Consider the following 17690-nt stretch of genomic DNA (forward strand, 5'->3'; position numbering starts at 1 on the left):
CCGCGGTCATGTCTGAAAGTATCGAATATCTACAATCCCTTATAGATCGAGTCACTAGAGAATGCTCCAATAACAGACAGCATAAATACAACAAAAACAAAGTTAGTTGTTGTTAGTAAACAAGACGTCGGCCCTATAGGCAATTGATTATGTATTTTAGAAAGGAACTACAACGTTAACGGGGTTTTATTGTTTCATATAGGCAATGGACCTCTAAATATGAAAAGCCCGCGGAGTGTTACCGTTTAAAGGGGTGCGTTTTTGAGAAAGGGGTGAATTAGTCATTAGGCAAAGGGCGAATTAGGGTGAGTTCTACGCGCTTTTGGTACAAACACGTCTAAAGGAAAATTGTTCCAGGTTAAATTTAGTATCGAAACATCACATTTTAAAGTCAAAAATATTTTTTTTTTACAAAACTATATTCAAAAGAAAAGCAAGAAAAAAAACACGAAAGATAGCAATTTTGTTTTTTGCCCGATAACCTTTTTTCACGGGGATATAGGTATAGGCATTGCTTCACATAGAAAAAACTATCCTTTCTCTTTAAAGTGACGTTTAGTAGAAGTCTCTACGATTTATACTTTTCAAAATATGATTTTTCAAAGTTTGCCACTCACACCGATTTTGGCCCATTTTCCTTGTTACTCAAACATTGTTCTGTAACTTTTTCTACGTAGCTTTAAATATATACAATGTTACATTTAATAGGAAGAAAAGTAAATTATCTTTAAAATGGTCTACTGTAGAAGGCTGTGTGACTATTTCTTAGCAAGATATAGTTGTTCAAAATATTATACTTTTAATGATTTTTGATATATTTTACGATTACTTTTAACATTCTCGCTAACTTTTTTTATTGTATATTTAGGTATATAAATACATTGTACAATAAAAAAGAAATAAAAAAGTACTGTAAAAAATTCTAGGTATATTTTTAAACGAGATATGCTTTTTTAAAATGTGACATATACACATGCAATAGGTCCCACTAAGTTGGAACCATATGGAAAGCTTTTCTATTATTAACTTTATGAAAAAAAAATTATTCTTTATAAAATTCTGTGCATAGTCTGTGTAAAACCCACGACGCAATCATCAGATATAAAATTTTATCAATAGTGTACGAGGTTAATTAATGTTAAAAAATATTAATTTCGTTCAAGAGTAAAGTACCTTTATATTTCACAAACTCGAAAAATGTTATTAAGAATCTAATCGAAAAAATTAAAAAAAATTAAAATTTTTCTCAAATTACGAATACCCTCGGGTATCCTACGGATATCTTCTTTAAAAATAGTCCTAGAATTGTTTGCAATACACCATTTTAAAGTAAAGAAAATAAGCTTTTTTTATTCCACAATGTATATACCTATATGTACAAAAAAAAGTCATAATGAGAAATTTAAAAAATTATCATTAAAAATATCAAAAATCATTAAAAGTATAAAACCTTGAAAAGCTTAACCTGCTTAAAAAGAGCCGTATTATCTTATACAATAGACCATTTTAAAGGTAATTGACTTCTCTTTCTACTAAATGTACCATTACATACAGTGCTAGTCAAAAGTCCGTACCCCCCTCGTATCTTTTAAACGGTTACACCTATAATAGTGAAATTTGGAGGGTGGAAATAAACGGACGTAAGCTTCTTAACTAGTTATGACAGGTGACGTAATAGTGACATATGACGTTACAGAGCCACTGTGACCGATAATTTTAAATGGGACCTTATGGCAAGTGATACCTCGTTTGAAAGATATTTAAAATACCTATTCAGTTACACTAATTTTTTTGGGTTTAAGTTAATTTTGATTTTGGTGAATAAATTAAATAAATATAATATTGTAGCTTTGAATTTAATTAATAAAAATTCAAATGTCGGCCTATGGATTTTTTGTCAAAAAAGTTGACGTTTTTTAATTCTCTAGTAGTTTTTACGTCAACGTCAACCTGTTTGACAAGTAATCATAGGCGGAATTTTGAATTTTTATTAATTAAATGCGAAACTGCAATTTTATATTTATTTCATTTATTCATCAAGATTAGCTTAAACTCAAAAAAAATTTGTAGGACTGAATAGGTATTTTCAATACCTTTCAAACGAGGTATCACTTGCCATAAGGTCCCATTTAAAATTATCGGTCACAGTGGCTCTGTAATGTCATCTGTCACTATTACATCACCTGTCATGACTAGTTAAGAAGCTTACGTCCGTTTATTTCCTCCCTTCAAATTTCACTATTATAGGTATAACCGTTCAAAAGATATGAGGGGGGGTACGGACTTTTGACTAGCACTGTATACGTAGAAATGCGTAGAAAAAAGTTACGGAACAATGTTTGCGAAATAAAAGGGAAAATGGCCCAAAAATGCTGTGAGCGGCGAAATTTGAAAAATCATATTTCGGAAACTATACATCATAGAGACTTTTACCAACCTCCATTTTAAAAAGGAAGGATGGAAGTTATTTTTCGCTGAAGCAATTCCTATACATATATCCCTGTGGAAAAAAGTTATAGGGCAAAAAACAAAATTGCTTTCTTTCGTGTTTTTTTCTTGCTTTTCTTTTGAATATATTTTTGTAAACTTTTGACTTTAAAATGTAATATTTCGATAGTAAATTTAACCTGGAATAATTTTCCTGTGGACGTGTTTGTACCAAAAGTGCATAGAACTCACCCTAATTCACCCTGTGCCTAGGGACTAATTTACCCCTTTCTCAAAAACGCACCCATTTAAATGGTAGCACTCCGCGGTTTTTTCAAATTTAGAGGTCCATTGACCATATGAGATAATAAAATCCCGTTAAAGTTGTAGTTCCTTTTAGCTCACTTATTTTGAACAAAATCGATAACCTACTATGCAACTAAATGGACCGTGATAGTCGTGACGTCAAAACGTCAAAAAAAAGGTTTCCAAACACGTTGTGTACGTGTACGTGTACGTAAATAAAAAGTTAGGTAGAATTAAACTTCATCAAGCCAGTGACTATTTAGCGTACGCAGTGACTATATATTTTGATATACGCTATTTTGATATGTTTAGTGTTTGTTTGATAGAAAAATATTTGTTCCAAAAAACAATTCTACCTAACTTTTTTATTTGCGTACACGTTAGCGCATAGGCGTAACCAGGATGATCCTAAGGGGGGGGTTACAACTACCTGAAAGGGGGGGGTTACAACTACTGGAAGGTCTCTGAGGGCTATGGTGTTAAGCGTATAGAGCTCAAAGTACATCCCAATGGGGGGGGTTACAACCCCCAAAACCCCCCCCTGGTTACGCCTATGCGTTAGCGTGTACCTAGACACAACGTGTTTGGAAACCTTTTGACGTTTTTACGTCACACTATCATGGTCCATTGTCAGTAATAAACCGATAACAAAAGTTAACCATTTTATGTACCTAGGATGTTGCATAAACGAGACACTAAATCTGGATGAAGAAATTAAAACTCGCATAGAAATTACAAGAGGAGCATTTATGAAACTTAGAACTTACAACTAAGAATCAAGTTCCTAAAGTGTTATGTGTATCCTGTATTATTATATGGATGTGAAACCTGGATCATTAAGGTTAACATGATGAAAAAATTAGAAGCCTTAGAAATGTGGTCATATCGTAGAATGCTCAGAATATCATGGGTTCAACGCGTTTCAAACAGACAAGTCTTAAACAGAGTAGGTCAAGGCGAAGGTGACTTAATGAAGATGATAAAAAAGAGAAAACTTGAATATCTGCGGCATATAAAGAGAGCTAGCCGATACAGGATACTACAGTTAATACTCAACGGAAACATCGACGGAAAAAGAGGAATTGGTAGGAAGAAATATTCATGGCTCCGAAACCTTCGTCAATGGACTGGTTTATCAGCATATTAATTATTACATGCCGCGCAAGATCGACAACGATATTAGTCCAGTCGGGTTAGACGAATAACAGGCCTAACCTTGCATTAGGAGCTGCCCCAAATTTTATTTTTTTAATCTTTAGGGGGGTCAATAGTAGTGTAAATTTAAAATCTCGACTGAATTCCGCCATTGCGTTAGCCGCCATCTTGATTTTAAACGAGAACCGTTTTTGCTCAATATCTCCGCCATTTTCAACTTTTCGACAAAAAGTATAACAACCAAAATTGTTGAAAATGTAATTTTCTATCATTTCTGTTTGTACAATTTTTTCGTGCCATCGATATTTTCCGAATTATAGCGGAAAATACTGACAGTTATATAAATAGAGCATAATTATTGAATTATCTCGTTTACTGTTAGTTTTGCGACAAAAATGTTCCTATACAAAAATAGGGAGAATTGAATTCTACACAATTTTAGTTTGTTTCATTTTTTTGCTAAAGTTAATATTTAAGGTAGTATGTATGCGATAATGGCGCAAGCGTAAGACCTGATTGATTTTGTAGCAATTGTTTTTGTTCAATATCTACGCCATTTTCAACTTAAATGGTTCCAAATATGATTTCCTACAATTTCTTTTTAACAATTTTTTTCATGCGGTTGATATTTTCCGAGTTAAGTGGGAAAATAGTAAAAAGTGGTGGGGGGAGCATAATTACTGAATTGAATCTTTTGTCCGAGCTGCCCCAAATTTTATAATTCTATCCTTTAGGGAAGATCAATAGTAGTGTAAATTTAAAAACTCGACTGAATTCCACGGTTGCATTAGCCGCTATATTGATTTTAAAGGAGAACCGTTGTTGCTTAATATCTCCGCCATTTTCAACTTTTCGACAAAAACGGTAGGAACTAAAATTGTTGGAAACGCAATTTCCTACCACAATTTCTTTTCCACAAATTTTTATGCGATCAATATTCTCCGAGTTAAGAAGGAAAATAGTGGAAGCGGAGGGGAAGCATAATTATTGAATTGTCTCATTTATTATTGACATAACATGACGACATAATTGTACATAAACAAAAATAAAGAGAATTATATTTTATACAATTTTTTAAACTTCCAATGAAACACCAACCAAACTAAGTACATAAAAGACATAAATAATAACTGATATGCATTAAGTTCACTTAATTTTATTAACTAGCGGGTTTTATTGGTTGAATTTGTCTGTCGATAATTAAGTTTCATGTCAGCAAACATATTTTAATATTTCAATAATTTTTTTTTAATTTTGGACCTCGTTGGGGGGAATTTTCCAATTCCCCCCTCGTAGACCCGCCACTGGTTCTCTCGAAAAATTGTAGTAAATCGTATTGCAACAATTTCAGTCCTTACACTTTTTGTCAAAAAGTTGAAAATGGGGAAGATATTGAATAAAAACAATTGCTTTAAAATAAATCGGGTCTTACGCTCGCGCCTTTCCGCATACGTACTACCTTAAATATTCATTTTATCAAAAAAATTAAAGAGATCAATATTGTACAAAATTTAATTTTCTTCATTTTTATATACGTTAAAATTTGTTGTAAAAGTAATAATAAACGAGATAATTCAATAAATCAATAATTATGCTTTAACTGTCACTGTTTTTCCCCACAACATTATTAAATAAAACATATCTAGATATAAAACAACTATCAAGTAAATGGTAAACATTTTTATAAATTTGAGTGTAATTTGGATTCATTCTAAAATATTTTTTTATAAAAATATTAAAACAAGTTATCTTTGTATTAGTACAATATCTTTCCGTGTTTAAGGTATTGACGTTGTTAAAGAGATAGAAGAAATTATCAGAGAAGGAGAATCTGAAGGCCAAAAACAGATAGACACATTATATCCTATAGGGGAAGAAGGTAAGCAGCGTATATTTTTATTTGTTTGCAATATCCAATATGTCTACAAACCCTCCTGACAAATAGTCCAGAGAAATAAAGTTTTTGTCGGGACACTTGAGCAGCCAGGTTGCAAATAATGGGTTTTTTGGGTTCTATATACCTAATACATTATAAATACAAAAATTCCCGTTACAGTTCGGGCCAGAATTTTAGTTATTAACAAATAAGTGTCAAAAATTGCAGTTTTTTCGTTTAAATCGCTACAGGTAAAAATGGGGTAATTAAATATCTTATTTAGAGTATTCATCTTTTAGTAGATGAGCAAAGGTTCAAAATGGCAGTTTTTGAATTTTGGTTCGATCATTTGTTGCTTGGCTAATTGCAAAATAGGACTTCTAAAATAAAAAATTTGCTATAACTTTTGCGAAAATTAACTTAAGACTTTTATATTGCATGAAAGGTTGAGACAACCAGTACATATTATGCACAATAAAATTCAAGACGATTTGTCAATTAGTTTAAATTTTGTTCAATTTGTTTATCCCAAAGAGCTTTTTTTTTGTAATGTTATTGTTCAGAAAATAATAATGATACAGCAATTCTGTGGAAAACACATGAAAGAAGAACACTTATATTTTCAAAACATTTCAAAAAATCTATAACAAGTCATTTTTATCATTCCGAAGACATTTTACTAATGTAGAGTCATTTTTGGCTTATAAACAATTTGAAATGCTTTGTTAATTTTGACAGTAGAGTAAATCTCCTTTAGGATTTTAAAAGCTGGTATTTTTACACGAATTTTCAAAAAAAAACTTTTTGTCTAGGTTAATTGCGGTCAAAATTAGCCACTTTTATTATTTAATTTACAGTTACTTCTATATACATAAAATTCTCCTGTAACAGTGTTAGTTTACTCCTCCGAAACGGCTTGACCGATTTTTATGAAATTTTACACGTATATCCTGTAGGACTAAGAATAGGTTCTAATCTATTTTCATGCCCCTAAATTATAAGGGAGTTGTCCCCTTGACATTTTTTTTATTTTTTTTTTGGCAAAATTTTCTACCTTAATTTTATATGATGTAGAGTTAAAAAATACATAAAACTCTTAATTTTCACTCTTCTATCACTAACTCCTATTTTTTAATAGCAATCTATATATTTGCGTCTATAAAATTCTGCTGTCACACTGTTAGTTGCCATACTTCTCTGAGACCGATTGTTATAAATTATATATGTATATTCGGTAGGTCTTAGAATCGGTCGTAATCTATTTTTCATATCCCTGAGTGAGAAGGGGGTTTCCCCCTAACATTTTTTAATGTTAGGTGGGGATATGTGAACATAACGTACTCTACAAGACTACAAGTACATACAAATTAAAAAAATTATGATCAAAGTCCATCAACAAGCTCCAGAGATATTAATTGCAGCATATGTTTGAAGAATCAATTTAATTTTTTGAGTGCACGGATTTTAATACTTATTCCCCTCCACCGACCACGAATCGATTTCGTTAGGACGTACTTTTTAAAGCTTTATTAACCACTTTATTGAAGTTCAAAGTTTCGTCAAACTTTACACATAAACTATATACCTTGAACTTCAAAATGGCGCCCTACTTTAGAAAAATGTTTTCGGAATGATAAAAATGACTTTTTCATGATTTTTTTAAATGCGTTGAAATCATAACTATTCTTCTTTCATGTGGTTTCCACAGAAATGCTATATCATTATTATTTTCTGAACAATAACGTTGCAAAAAAAAGGGATAAACAAATTGAATAATATTTGAACTAATTGACGAATCGTCTGAGAATTTTTTGTGCATTATATGGACTGTTTAACTCAACGTTTCATGCAATATGAAAGTCAAAAGTCTTAAAGTCATTTTTGCAAAAGTTATAGCAGTTTTTTTATTTTCAAAATTTTAATATTATTTTGAAATTTCTGAAGCAACAAAGGATCGGATTAAAATTCAAAAATTGCCATTTTAAACCTTTGCTCATCTACTAAAAGAAGGATACTATAAATAAGATATTTGGTTACCCTATTTTTACCTGTAGAGATTTAAACGAAAAAACTGCCATTTTTGACGCTTATTTGTTAATAACTAAAATTCTCGTCCGAACTGTGACGGGCATTTTTGTATTTATAATGTATTAGGTATATAGAACCCAAAAAAGCCATTATTTGCAATCTGTCTGCTCAGGTGTCCCGAACATGGTATATTTTTGCCTTATTTCCCTGGCGTAAAACAAAGACCGGAGATTCGTCAGATAATTATAAGACAATTTAACCCAATTCACGGTTTAGAATGCTAACCCGTGCTAGAGGGATTAGCTAGCACGGTTTAGAATGCTAACCCGTGCTAGAGGGATTAGCTAGCACGATTTAGAATGCTAACCCGTGCTAGAGGGATTAGCTAGAGAGTGCTAGAGCTCTTTGAAGATGACGTCTTGTAATTCGTTTTTTTTTTAGTACCTCCAGAACGCTTCTGTTTAGAAAAACGAGAACTGGTACGCCTATTTATCTCCCAGAGGTCATAGGTGTCAGTCTGGGGTAGGGCAACGGTTATTTTATCGCATAACTTTTTTGTCTTTAGCTTTTAAGCATTTTTTATACTGGATTATTACATTGAGAGGTATTCTAGTATAAGAGGTACTCTTTCTTTAAGTCGGTAGAATACACCGTTTTCTAGAAAAATCGATTTGAAAATTTTTAGTTTTTTGAGACTGGTATGTTTATTTATCTTCCAGAGATTAATCGATTTCATAAATTGCGAATCTCTAGTACCGGTCATATGTCTGTTTTGGGTAGGGCAACGATTATTTAATTGCATAACTTTTTTGTCTTTAATTTTTAAGCATTTTTGACTCTAGATTATTAAATTATGAGGTACTAAAAGTTACTCTTGCTTTAAGTCGGTAAAATATACCGTTTCTTTTTAAAAAAAAAAATTATCACATTTTTTTCAAAATCAAAAAACGAAAAATTTTTAAATCGATTTTTCTAGAAAACGTTCCGACTTAATGCAAGAGTACCTTTTAGTACTAGAATAACTCACAGTTTAATAATCCAGTATCAAAAATCATTAAAAGTTAAAGACAAAAACGTAATGCGATAAAATAGCCGTTGCCCTACCTAAAAACGGACGCCTATTACCGGTACTAGAGATTCGCAATTGACGGAATCAATTTATCCCTGGCAGATAAATAGACGTACTAGTTTTCGTTTTTCTAAATATAAGCGTTCTAGAGGTATTTAAAACAAACTAATTACAAGACGCCATCTTCAAAGAGCTCTAGGTCCCTTAGTAATCATGTTCGGAGTAGGTGAATTGGGCTAAAATATCTTAAAATTATCTGAGGAATCTCCGGTTGGTCTTCCTTTGTCAGGAGAGTTTCTGGACACCCTATATATTGTTTTCTTATACATGCATTCCTATTATGATTCAATAAAATTGTGTTTTGACTAGGAAAGTTTTGGGGTAGTTCTGATTTCTTTCATTATATATGGATTTTGGGCTGCTGAATCCGAATATGAGGTTTGCGGTCAAAATCTCTTGCCGGAACATTGAAAAAATCGCGGAAAAAGCGAAAAATTTCAGCTTTTTTCCGCTTTTTTACTCAAATCTCGAAAACTATTAACTTCTAGTAAATGGTCTGTTAATAGAAATTAAAGTAATTAAAATTTTCTACAAATATCACTATTTACTTTCTTTTCAGACGATCCGTTCGGTCTAAAGTATAAGTTGAAAATTGCCAATTTTTAACGATCTCGGCAAAACCCACTTTTTACATTCCAAAACTTTATATTTTATTAGAATGCTGTCATTTAATAAATGTCTCCTAGTTTTCTGTACAAATAATAAATGTTAGTTCATAGATATGGTATGTCTCTTGTGACAGCTTCCATGAGTCCATTCAGTCCTAAAAGGCCGGGAATGTCTCTGCTTTTCTCTTAGAGCCACAGAAGATCAGGCACAGATGGAGTCACAGTTTCAGTTGGTGTGAACATTTCCTTCGGATCTGTTATCTTGATTTCTGATAAACCTTGAGGTTTTGTCCTTTTAAAATGAATTAGTTGAACAGCTCCCTGACTTCCATAAACCTCAGGCGCGGGTTTCTTTTTTATCCGAGGAATGGATTGCTTAGGAGCTACTGCATGTTTTGGTGCAATACAAGAAATGCCACATATGACGTGAAAAGTGTGGTCTTCGTCGATTGTATGTACGTTAAAATCAGCGTTATCGTACACCTGCTGTGTAAAGCACTGCAGGTCAATTTTCTGCGGATCGCCCGCGAATGCTGACACTTTCAGGCGAACAGCTTCTGTACAGGATGAACAAAACCCCAAAGAGGAAACTACATCAAACTATTTTCTTGAGCCGTACTTTTTGTGGAGAAAACGGCCAAACCTGCAAGGAATGGTGAGACCAACTATCTGGGCCTTACTGCCGCTACAAGACTTTGAGCACGCGTGTTGCTTATCTGGAAGTGTCAGCAATCGCAGACGATCCGCAGAAAATTGACCAGCCGTGCTTTACACAACAGGTGTACGAAAACGCTGATTTTAACCATTTCTATGCCAGGCCTTAATTTGCATGTTGGTCTCTCAATCCCAAATGTTTTTTCATGCTTAGAGTACCATTGCCTTATATATACGTCGCATATAAATAAACAAATAAATGACCAAAACATGTTTTTTAATGAGTTTTTTTTAACCAACTTAAACGTTTTCTCTTCAAAAGTACTCATCAGAGAGCAAAATCAACTTGAAAAAATGTAACTAACTTAAAAAAAAATGTAATGTAAATTAACATTAAAAGTTTTCTTTTGTGTGGTATTCCTCAAAACATGACACTACGCAAAGGCCGAGTCCGCATCTTGCACACATATATCTCGATTCGCTTCTTTTTCTTTTCTGGTCTTTTCTGTGGCTACAAACGCTTCACCTTCTAGCAGCTACTTATAAGCGTTGCCACCAGTGCTACAATACCAGCATATATCTAAAATATGTGAACAAATATATACGGCAATGGGTCTGCATGACCTGTCTTAGGTGCCAACATTTTGAGGCTTTGGGAACAATAATCTAACATTTTCTGACATATTTCTGCGGCATTGGGACACCAACGAGTCTAAAAAATTTTATAAGCAATGAATATTTTCGGCTTTGGTAAATTGAGACCATAACACCTTGAACGTATATATACGGCGGCTGGGAATACAGACCCACTTTTTCAAAAACATATATATGGAGCGTTGGGACAGAAAGGGTTAACGTACATACAATCGACGGATACCACACTTTTTACGTCATTGGTGGCATTTCTTGTATTGCACCAAAACATGCAATAGCTCTTAACCAATTCATTCCCCGGCTAAAAACTAAACCCGCACCTGAGGTTTATGGAAGTCAGAGAGCTGTGCAACTAATACATTTTGAAAGGACAAAACCTCAAGGTTTATCAGAAATCAAGATCCAAAGGGAATGTTCACACCAACTGAAACTGTGACTCCATCTGTGCCTGATCTTCTGTGGCTCTAAGGGAAAATCAGAGACATTCTCGGTACTTTAGGATGGAATGGATTTATGAAAGCTCTGAGAAGAGACATACCATATTCATATTATGAACTAACATTTATTATTTGTACAGAAAACTAGATGAAATTTATCAAATGACAGCATTCTAATAAAAACTAAAGTTTTGGAATGTAAAAAGTGGGTTTTGCCGAGATCGTTAAAAATTGGCAATTTTCAACTTGCACTTTAGACCGAACGGTTCGTCTAAAAAAAAATTAAATAGTGATATTTGTAGATAATTTTAAGTACTTTAATTTCTGTTAACATACCATTTACTAAAATTTAATAGTTTTCGAGATTTGAACAAAAAAGCGGAAAAAGCTGAAATTTTTCGATTTTCTCGCGATTTTTTCAATGTTCCGGCAAGAAATTTTGTCCGCAAACCTCATATTCGGATTTAGCAGCCCAAAATCCATATATAATGAAAGAAATCATAACTACCCCAAAACTTTCCCACTAGGGAGCTCGTAGAGTACAAATTGACTGAATCATTAACCTTTATTAGTTTAACCGGAAAATAAAGTGGTCTGATTCCAAATTATTTTCCTCTTCTTCCCGATGTTGTAATGAGCTGTCCCAACAACAGAGTATATGTCAAGTTGACTGTTTTTGTGTTTTGTCATAAATATCATTTTATTTAACTATATTTAAACTTCAGAATTAAAGTAGCATATGTATAAAGTTCCATAAGGTTTCGATTAATTCCATATTATCTAGTGATATATTATTGTATATTTGTGACAGAAATCAAAAGACTTCTTCGTTAAGGAAGTGACTGGAGATTATTATTCATGTCTGAAATTTTAACATAGGTCAGTTGGTGGTTTGAGGACGCAGTACCTAATTGATGTTTTAAAAAAAATGTAATAACATGAAAACCAATATTCAAGTTTTTGCTGATATTTTACAGTTTTAATATCAACTAATTTATAAACGTTAGTTTATTAATAATATTATCCCCCAACTTGTAAATAATTGTAATTTTTTTGGGTACGGTGATAAACTTACGGTCCTTTCACACAGAATTTTGAAAATAAAGAAATTTGAACGTGCGATGGCTTGAAACGTTCGGTGAAGGGCGATGAAGGGCGGTGAAGGGAGAAACGTTCTCGAGCCACTATAGGAATGTCATCGTGCATTTCAACCATCGCACGTTCAAAATTCTTAGTGTGTGAAACCGCGCTTACGGTTTTAATAATCTTATCTTATCTTTAATAATCTAATCGGTTATATAGATCTTAAAAATACACAAAAATCACACTTAAAAAAATATGATCCTATACCTCCCTCATGAGTAGGGTGGTTCGAAAAAAACTTTTATTTTTATTTCAGATCGCTATTGTGCGCAAAAGTTGCCATTGGTATAGACTTGAAAAAACACTAATTATTGTTTTTTTATTAATTTGTCTTCCGGTCGCCCAATGCCATCGAAGTTAGCAAAAATTGTAAAAAATCTTAATTTTTCACATTTTTTTAAACAGGCCAGATGGATTTAATTGCGTTCCTATACCATGAATTAACTACTAAAAGTATGTAAAATCAATATAAATGCACTTATTATACATTTGTTTCATATCTTCCGGTCGCGCAACATAATTACTCTGGGCTAATTAGCAAAATACAAGGAAAAGTTATTTACCAGCAATTTTATTGCTGGAATTGAATCTTATTATTGTATGTATTAATAATATAGGTATGCAAAGTCCGTAGATAGTGTGCTACTTTTTTTATAAACAAAATGGCGCTTGAAAATCGTGTTTCTTTCAATTTTTGCTCTATAACTCCAAAGATTTTAACTTTACACCAAAAACACCCAAATAAAAATTCACCGCAATTAAATTCTGCATAGAGACGTGTTCTTCCCGATTCACTTCGACGAAAACTTTCCCCGTAAAAAGCGGGTTTTTCCAACAAAATCTTTAATTTTCAACTAAAATGTTAGATAAGTAATTGTTAATCAATAATTAAATAACTTGGTAATGTAAAATCCCTTCTTGTATAAATTATAATTCCAGAAGCCAACGGAAATTGAATGAACAGTTTAGCAACAATTGAATTGTTAATTAAAAATTTACGGTCGCTGTAATAACGACAATAATTATGATGCATAAGAATAAATATGATTTTTTCATAAAAAGATACTATACCTATCTAATGTACTTTACAGAATTAAAATTGGACTATTTAAGCGTCCTCAGGAATATTTTGAAATTATAAACAATTTTTTGGCTTATAAACAAATATAATATCTCGGGAAATATTAAACTAAATTAAATTGTAAAACCGGCATTCGAAAAGCAGCGGCAGGGAGCTTCTTTTAAAAGAAAAAATGTTTAATTATGATGAGTACTTCCTGAGATACAGCCGGTCAAAGTTGACCAGAATTTACGGCAAAGATATAAACAATAGGATCATAATTTTCAAGCCATCACCTTTTTATTTTTGTCCTCTTTCACCACACCAATTTTTATATCCTAAAAATACTCATAACATATATTATTATAATAAAAACTATCGATAATACGTGTGAAAATTGTCAAAAATAGCAAAATTCCAATCAAAAATTAGGTTGGAGAAACTGTAACCCTCAAAGTTCAAAATCGGTATACGTTAAAAAAATGCATTTTCTCGGCTTCCCATAGAGCAATTTCCTTCATTCTTTTTTTGTTCCCAAGTAACTCGAGTAGAGCCATTGAACTAACGCATTATTAGATGTCAGACTTGCTTTTGTTTTGTTATAATAGATTAATTTATTTATAAGAACAGAAAACTACATATTTTTTCCAGTTGTAGGTTTTTTTTACATAAACTTACTACAAGTGTACCTTTTAAAGTTAAAAACATAAATATTCTCATTTGAAAGCTGTATAATTATTTAAACAATTTTTATTTAAACAAATTAAAATTTTGTGTTGTAATAAATAAATTAATTAATTATGACAAAACAAAAGCAAGTCTGGCATTTAATAATACGTTAGTTCGATGGCTCTACTTGAGTTACTTGGGAACAAAAAAAGAATGAAGGACATTGCTCCATGGGAAGCCGAGAAAATACATTTTTTTAACGTATACCGATTTTGAACTTTGAGGGTTACATTTTCTCCAACCTAATTTTTGATTGGAATTTTGCTATTTTGGCAATTTTCACACGTATTATCGATAGTTTTTATTATAATAATATATGTTATGAGCATTTTAAGGATATGAAAATTGGTGGGGAGAAGAGGAAAAAAATAAAAAGGTGATGGTTTGAAAATTATGATCCTATTGTTTATATATTTGCCGTAAATTCCGGTCTACTTTGACCGATTGTATCTCAAGAACTACTCATCATAATTAAACATTTTTTCTTTTAAAAGAAGCTCCCCATCGTTGTTTTTCGAATTCTGTTTTTACAATTTAATTTAGTTTAATATTTCCTGAGATATTCTATTTGTTTATAGGCCAAAAAATTGTTTATAATTTTAAAATATTCCTGAGGCCGCTTAAATAGTCCAATTTCAATTCTGTAAAATACATTAGATAGGTATAGTGTTTTTTTATGAAAAAATCATAGTTATTCTTATGCATCATAATTATTGTCGTTATTATAGCGACCGTAAATTTTTAATTAACAATTCAATTGTTGCTAAACTGTTCATTTAATTTCCATCGGCTTCTGGAATTATAATCTACACAAAAAGGGCTTTTACATTACCAAGTTATTTAATTATTGATTAACAATTACTTATCTAAAATTTTAGTTGAAAATTAAAGAGCTTGTTGGAAAAACCCGCTTTTTACGGGTAAAGTTTTCGTCGAAGTGAATCGGGAAAAACACGTCTCTATGCAGAATTTAATTGCGGTGAATTTTTATTTGAGTGTTTTTGCTGTAAAGTTAAAATCTTTGGAGTTATAGAGCAAAAATTGAAAAAAAAACACGATTTTCGGGCGCCATTTTGTTTATAAAAAAAGTAGCACACTATCTGCGGACTTTGCATACCTATATTATTAATACATACAATAATAAGATTGGATTCCAGCAATAAAATTGCTGGTAAATAACTTTTCCCAAAAATGGCCTATTCTCCGATAATCAGCCCAGACTAAATACAAAATGAGTAAATTAGTAGTTTTTGCAAAATTTCAAAGTTTGACTGTTTGGTACAATTTAATCATACGACTTTTAGAGATGCTATAGTTTAATTCAATTACAGTAATATATTTAAAATTCAAGCATATAAGATAAATTTTGATATTTAAGTGGAATTCGATCGCGCAGCTTCGTCAAAGACAGCAGACTACCAAGAGGCGAGGCGAAAGTGACGAATGCGAGCGAAGCCCGCGCATCTTCAAATAAAGATACACGTGGGAATACCTCTACAATGGAGTATTTGTCTTCTCTATTACAACGAACTGCCATTCCACCACATTTTCCAACACTTAGATGAAAATACAGCAGGCCCAATAGGATATTTCGGATCAATTGGAAAAGCCCTACCTGATTGTGAAAGACTATCACTTATTGATTTTAATCCTATTAATTGTGAGACTCCAAAAGTTGAGAAGCGTATTCTTAGCAAGCACCAATAATTGTACTTGCTTGAGATATCAGAAGTCATCAAGTCAGGACATTGTTCAGAAGACTTTGTAGTGGGTACGTGATCCTAGCCCAACGTTACATTCAAGATGGCTTACTACTGCAAATCGAGTTTTGCGTTTCTCCATCAGCGTCTCCAACCCTTCTGACAATCTGAGAGAGATTGTCACATTCATTCTCAAATGTTATAATATGCCTATGTGGTTTGCCACAAAAATAAACCACAAATTCACAGATGGGCCTAGACATGATTACAAAATAATTGAATCTTCAAGGTACTTACCAGAAGAGCTTCTTGTTGATCCCGTTTTACAACGGAATGCTTACTTTGCCCATCCCGAAAAAATTTACTTTTGGCTATGGTAACTGATGAAAGAAACCATATCCGAGAGCTGGGCTTTAGGCGTATCATGAAGGGAAAAGCAAGCAATATCTGAAAGTGACTCTATCAGAATCTTTAAACTACCAAACTTAAACTTTGAAGCTAAATAGTATTACGAAATTATCAAATGGAACACCAGTACACTGACTCCCCTCCACTGATAAGAACATTGACTAATGAAGAGATAAAACAGTATGTGAGCAATGACTCAAGCCTGTTATGAGTATAGATTCTTTCCCATGCCATACACAGGCAGTTGAAAGATGCGTTAAGCTAGTGACCGAAGCTTCAAGTAAAGTATGTGGACACAGTTCCAGAGACGGCTATATTAGAACCACATTATTATTGCACCGCTCAGCGATGCCAACCTTGACATTGGGCCAGGATCACGTACTACAAAGTCTTCTGAACAATGTCCTAACTTGACCACTTCTGATATCTCAAGTAAGTACAATCGGTCCTTGGTATGAATACGCTTTTCAACTTTTTGAATCTCACAATCGATAAGATTAAAATCAACAACTAGTAGTCTTTCACAATTAGATAGGGCCTTTCCAATCGGCCCGGATATCCTATTGTGCCTGTTGTATTTCCATCTAAGTGTTGGAAAAGGTGGCGGAATGGCAGTTCGTTGCAATTGAGAAGACAAATACTCCATTCTAGAGGTCTTCCCACATGTATCTCTATTTGTGGCTGCGCGCGCTTCGCTGGTATTCGTCACTTTCGCCTCGCCTCTCGGTAGTCTGCTATTTTTGACGAAGCTGCGCGACCGAATTCAACTTGATTATCAAAATTTATCTTATATGCTTGGATTTTAAATATATTATTGTAATTGAATTAAACTATAGCATCTCTAAAAGTCGTATGATTAAATTGTACTAAACAGTCAAACTTTGAAATTTTGCAAAAACTACTAATTTTACTCATTTTGTATTATGTTGCGCGACCGGAAGATATGAAACAAATGTATAATAGGTGCATTTATATTGATTTTATATACTTTTAGTAGTTAATTCATGGCATAGGAACGCAATTAAAACCATCTGACCTGTTTAAAAAAAATATGAAAAATTAAGGTTTTTCACAATTTTTGCTAACTTTGATGACATTGCGCGACTGGAAGACAAATTAATAAAAAAATAATAATAAGTGCTTTTTTCAAGTCTATACCAATGGCAACTTTTGCACACTATAGCGATCTGAAATAAAAAAAAGTTTTTTTCGAACCACCCTACTTATGAGACGTCGTTTATTCAGTTATTCATGTCGAGTCGGACAACTTTTCTATACTAAATTTACAGTCAAGATGCAGTAGAAATAAACAAAACAAGACCCGTTAAATGCTACTAGGAGCACTCCCTTATCATAATTTACAATGTATAAACTTT

General features: G+C 32.5%; 2 protein-coding genes across 4 annotated transcripts in view; one reads left to right on the plus strand and one right to left on the minus strand.

Annotated features, from left to right (window-relative positions):
- The window catches only part of LOC114330367 (uncharacterized), a 249884-nt gene that overhangs the window by 139288 nt on the left and 92906 nt on the right, over positions 1-17690 (minus strand). The gene's annotated exons all lie outside the window — the stretch shown is intronic.
- LOC114330370 (uncharacterized) overlaps positions 1-17690 on the plus strand; it is a 149182-nt gene that overhangs the window by 62471 nt on the left and 69021 nt on the right. The window contains exon 8 of the mRNA XM_050648536.1: positions 5672-5767. Coding sequence (XP_050504493.1) covers positions 5672-5767 — 96 coding nt within the window. The remainder of the gene's footprint in view (positions 1-5671; positions 5768-17690) is intronic.

This window comes from Diabrotica virgifera, chromosome 4 (genome assembly GCF_917563875.1).
Source record: "Diabrotica virgifera virgifera chromosome 4, PGI_DIABVI_V3a".
NCBI lineage: Eukaryota > Metazoa > Arthropoda > Insecta > Coleoptera > Chrysomelidae > Diabrotica > Diabrotica virgifera.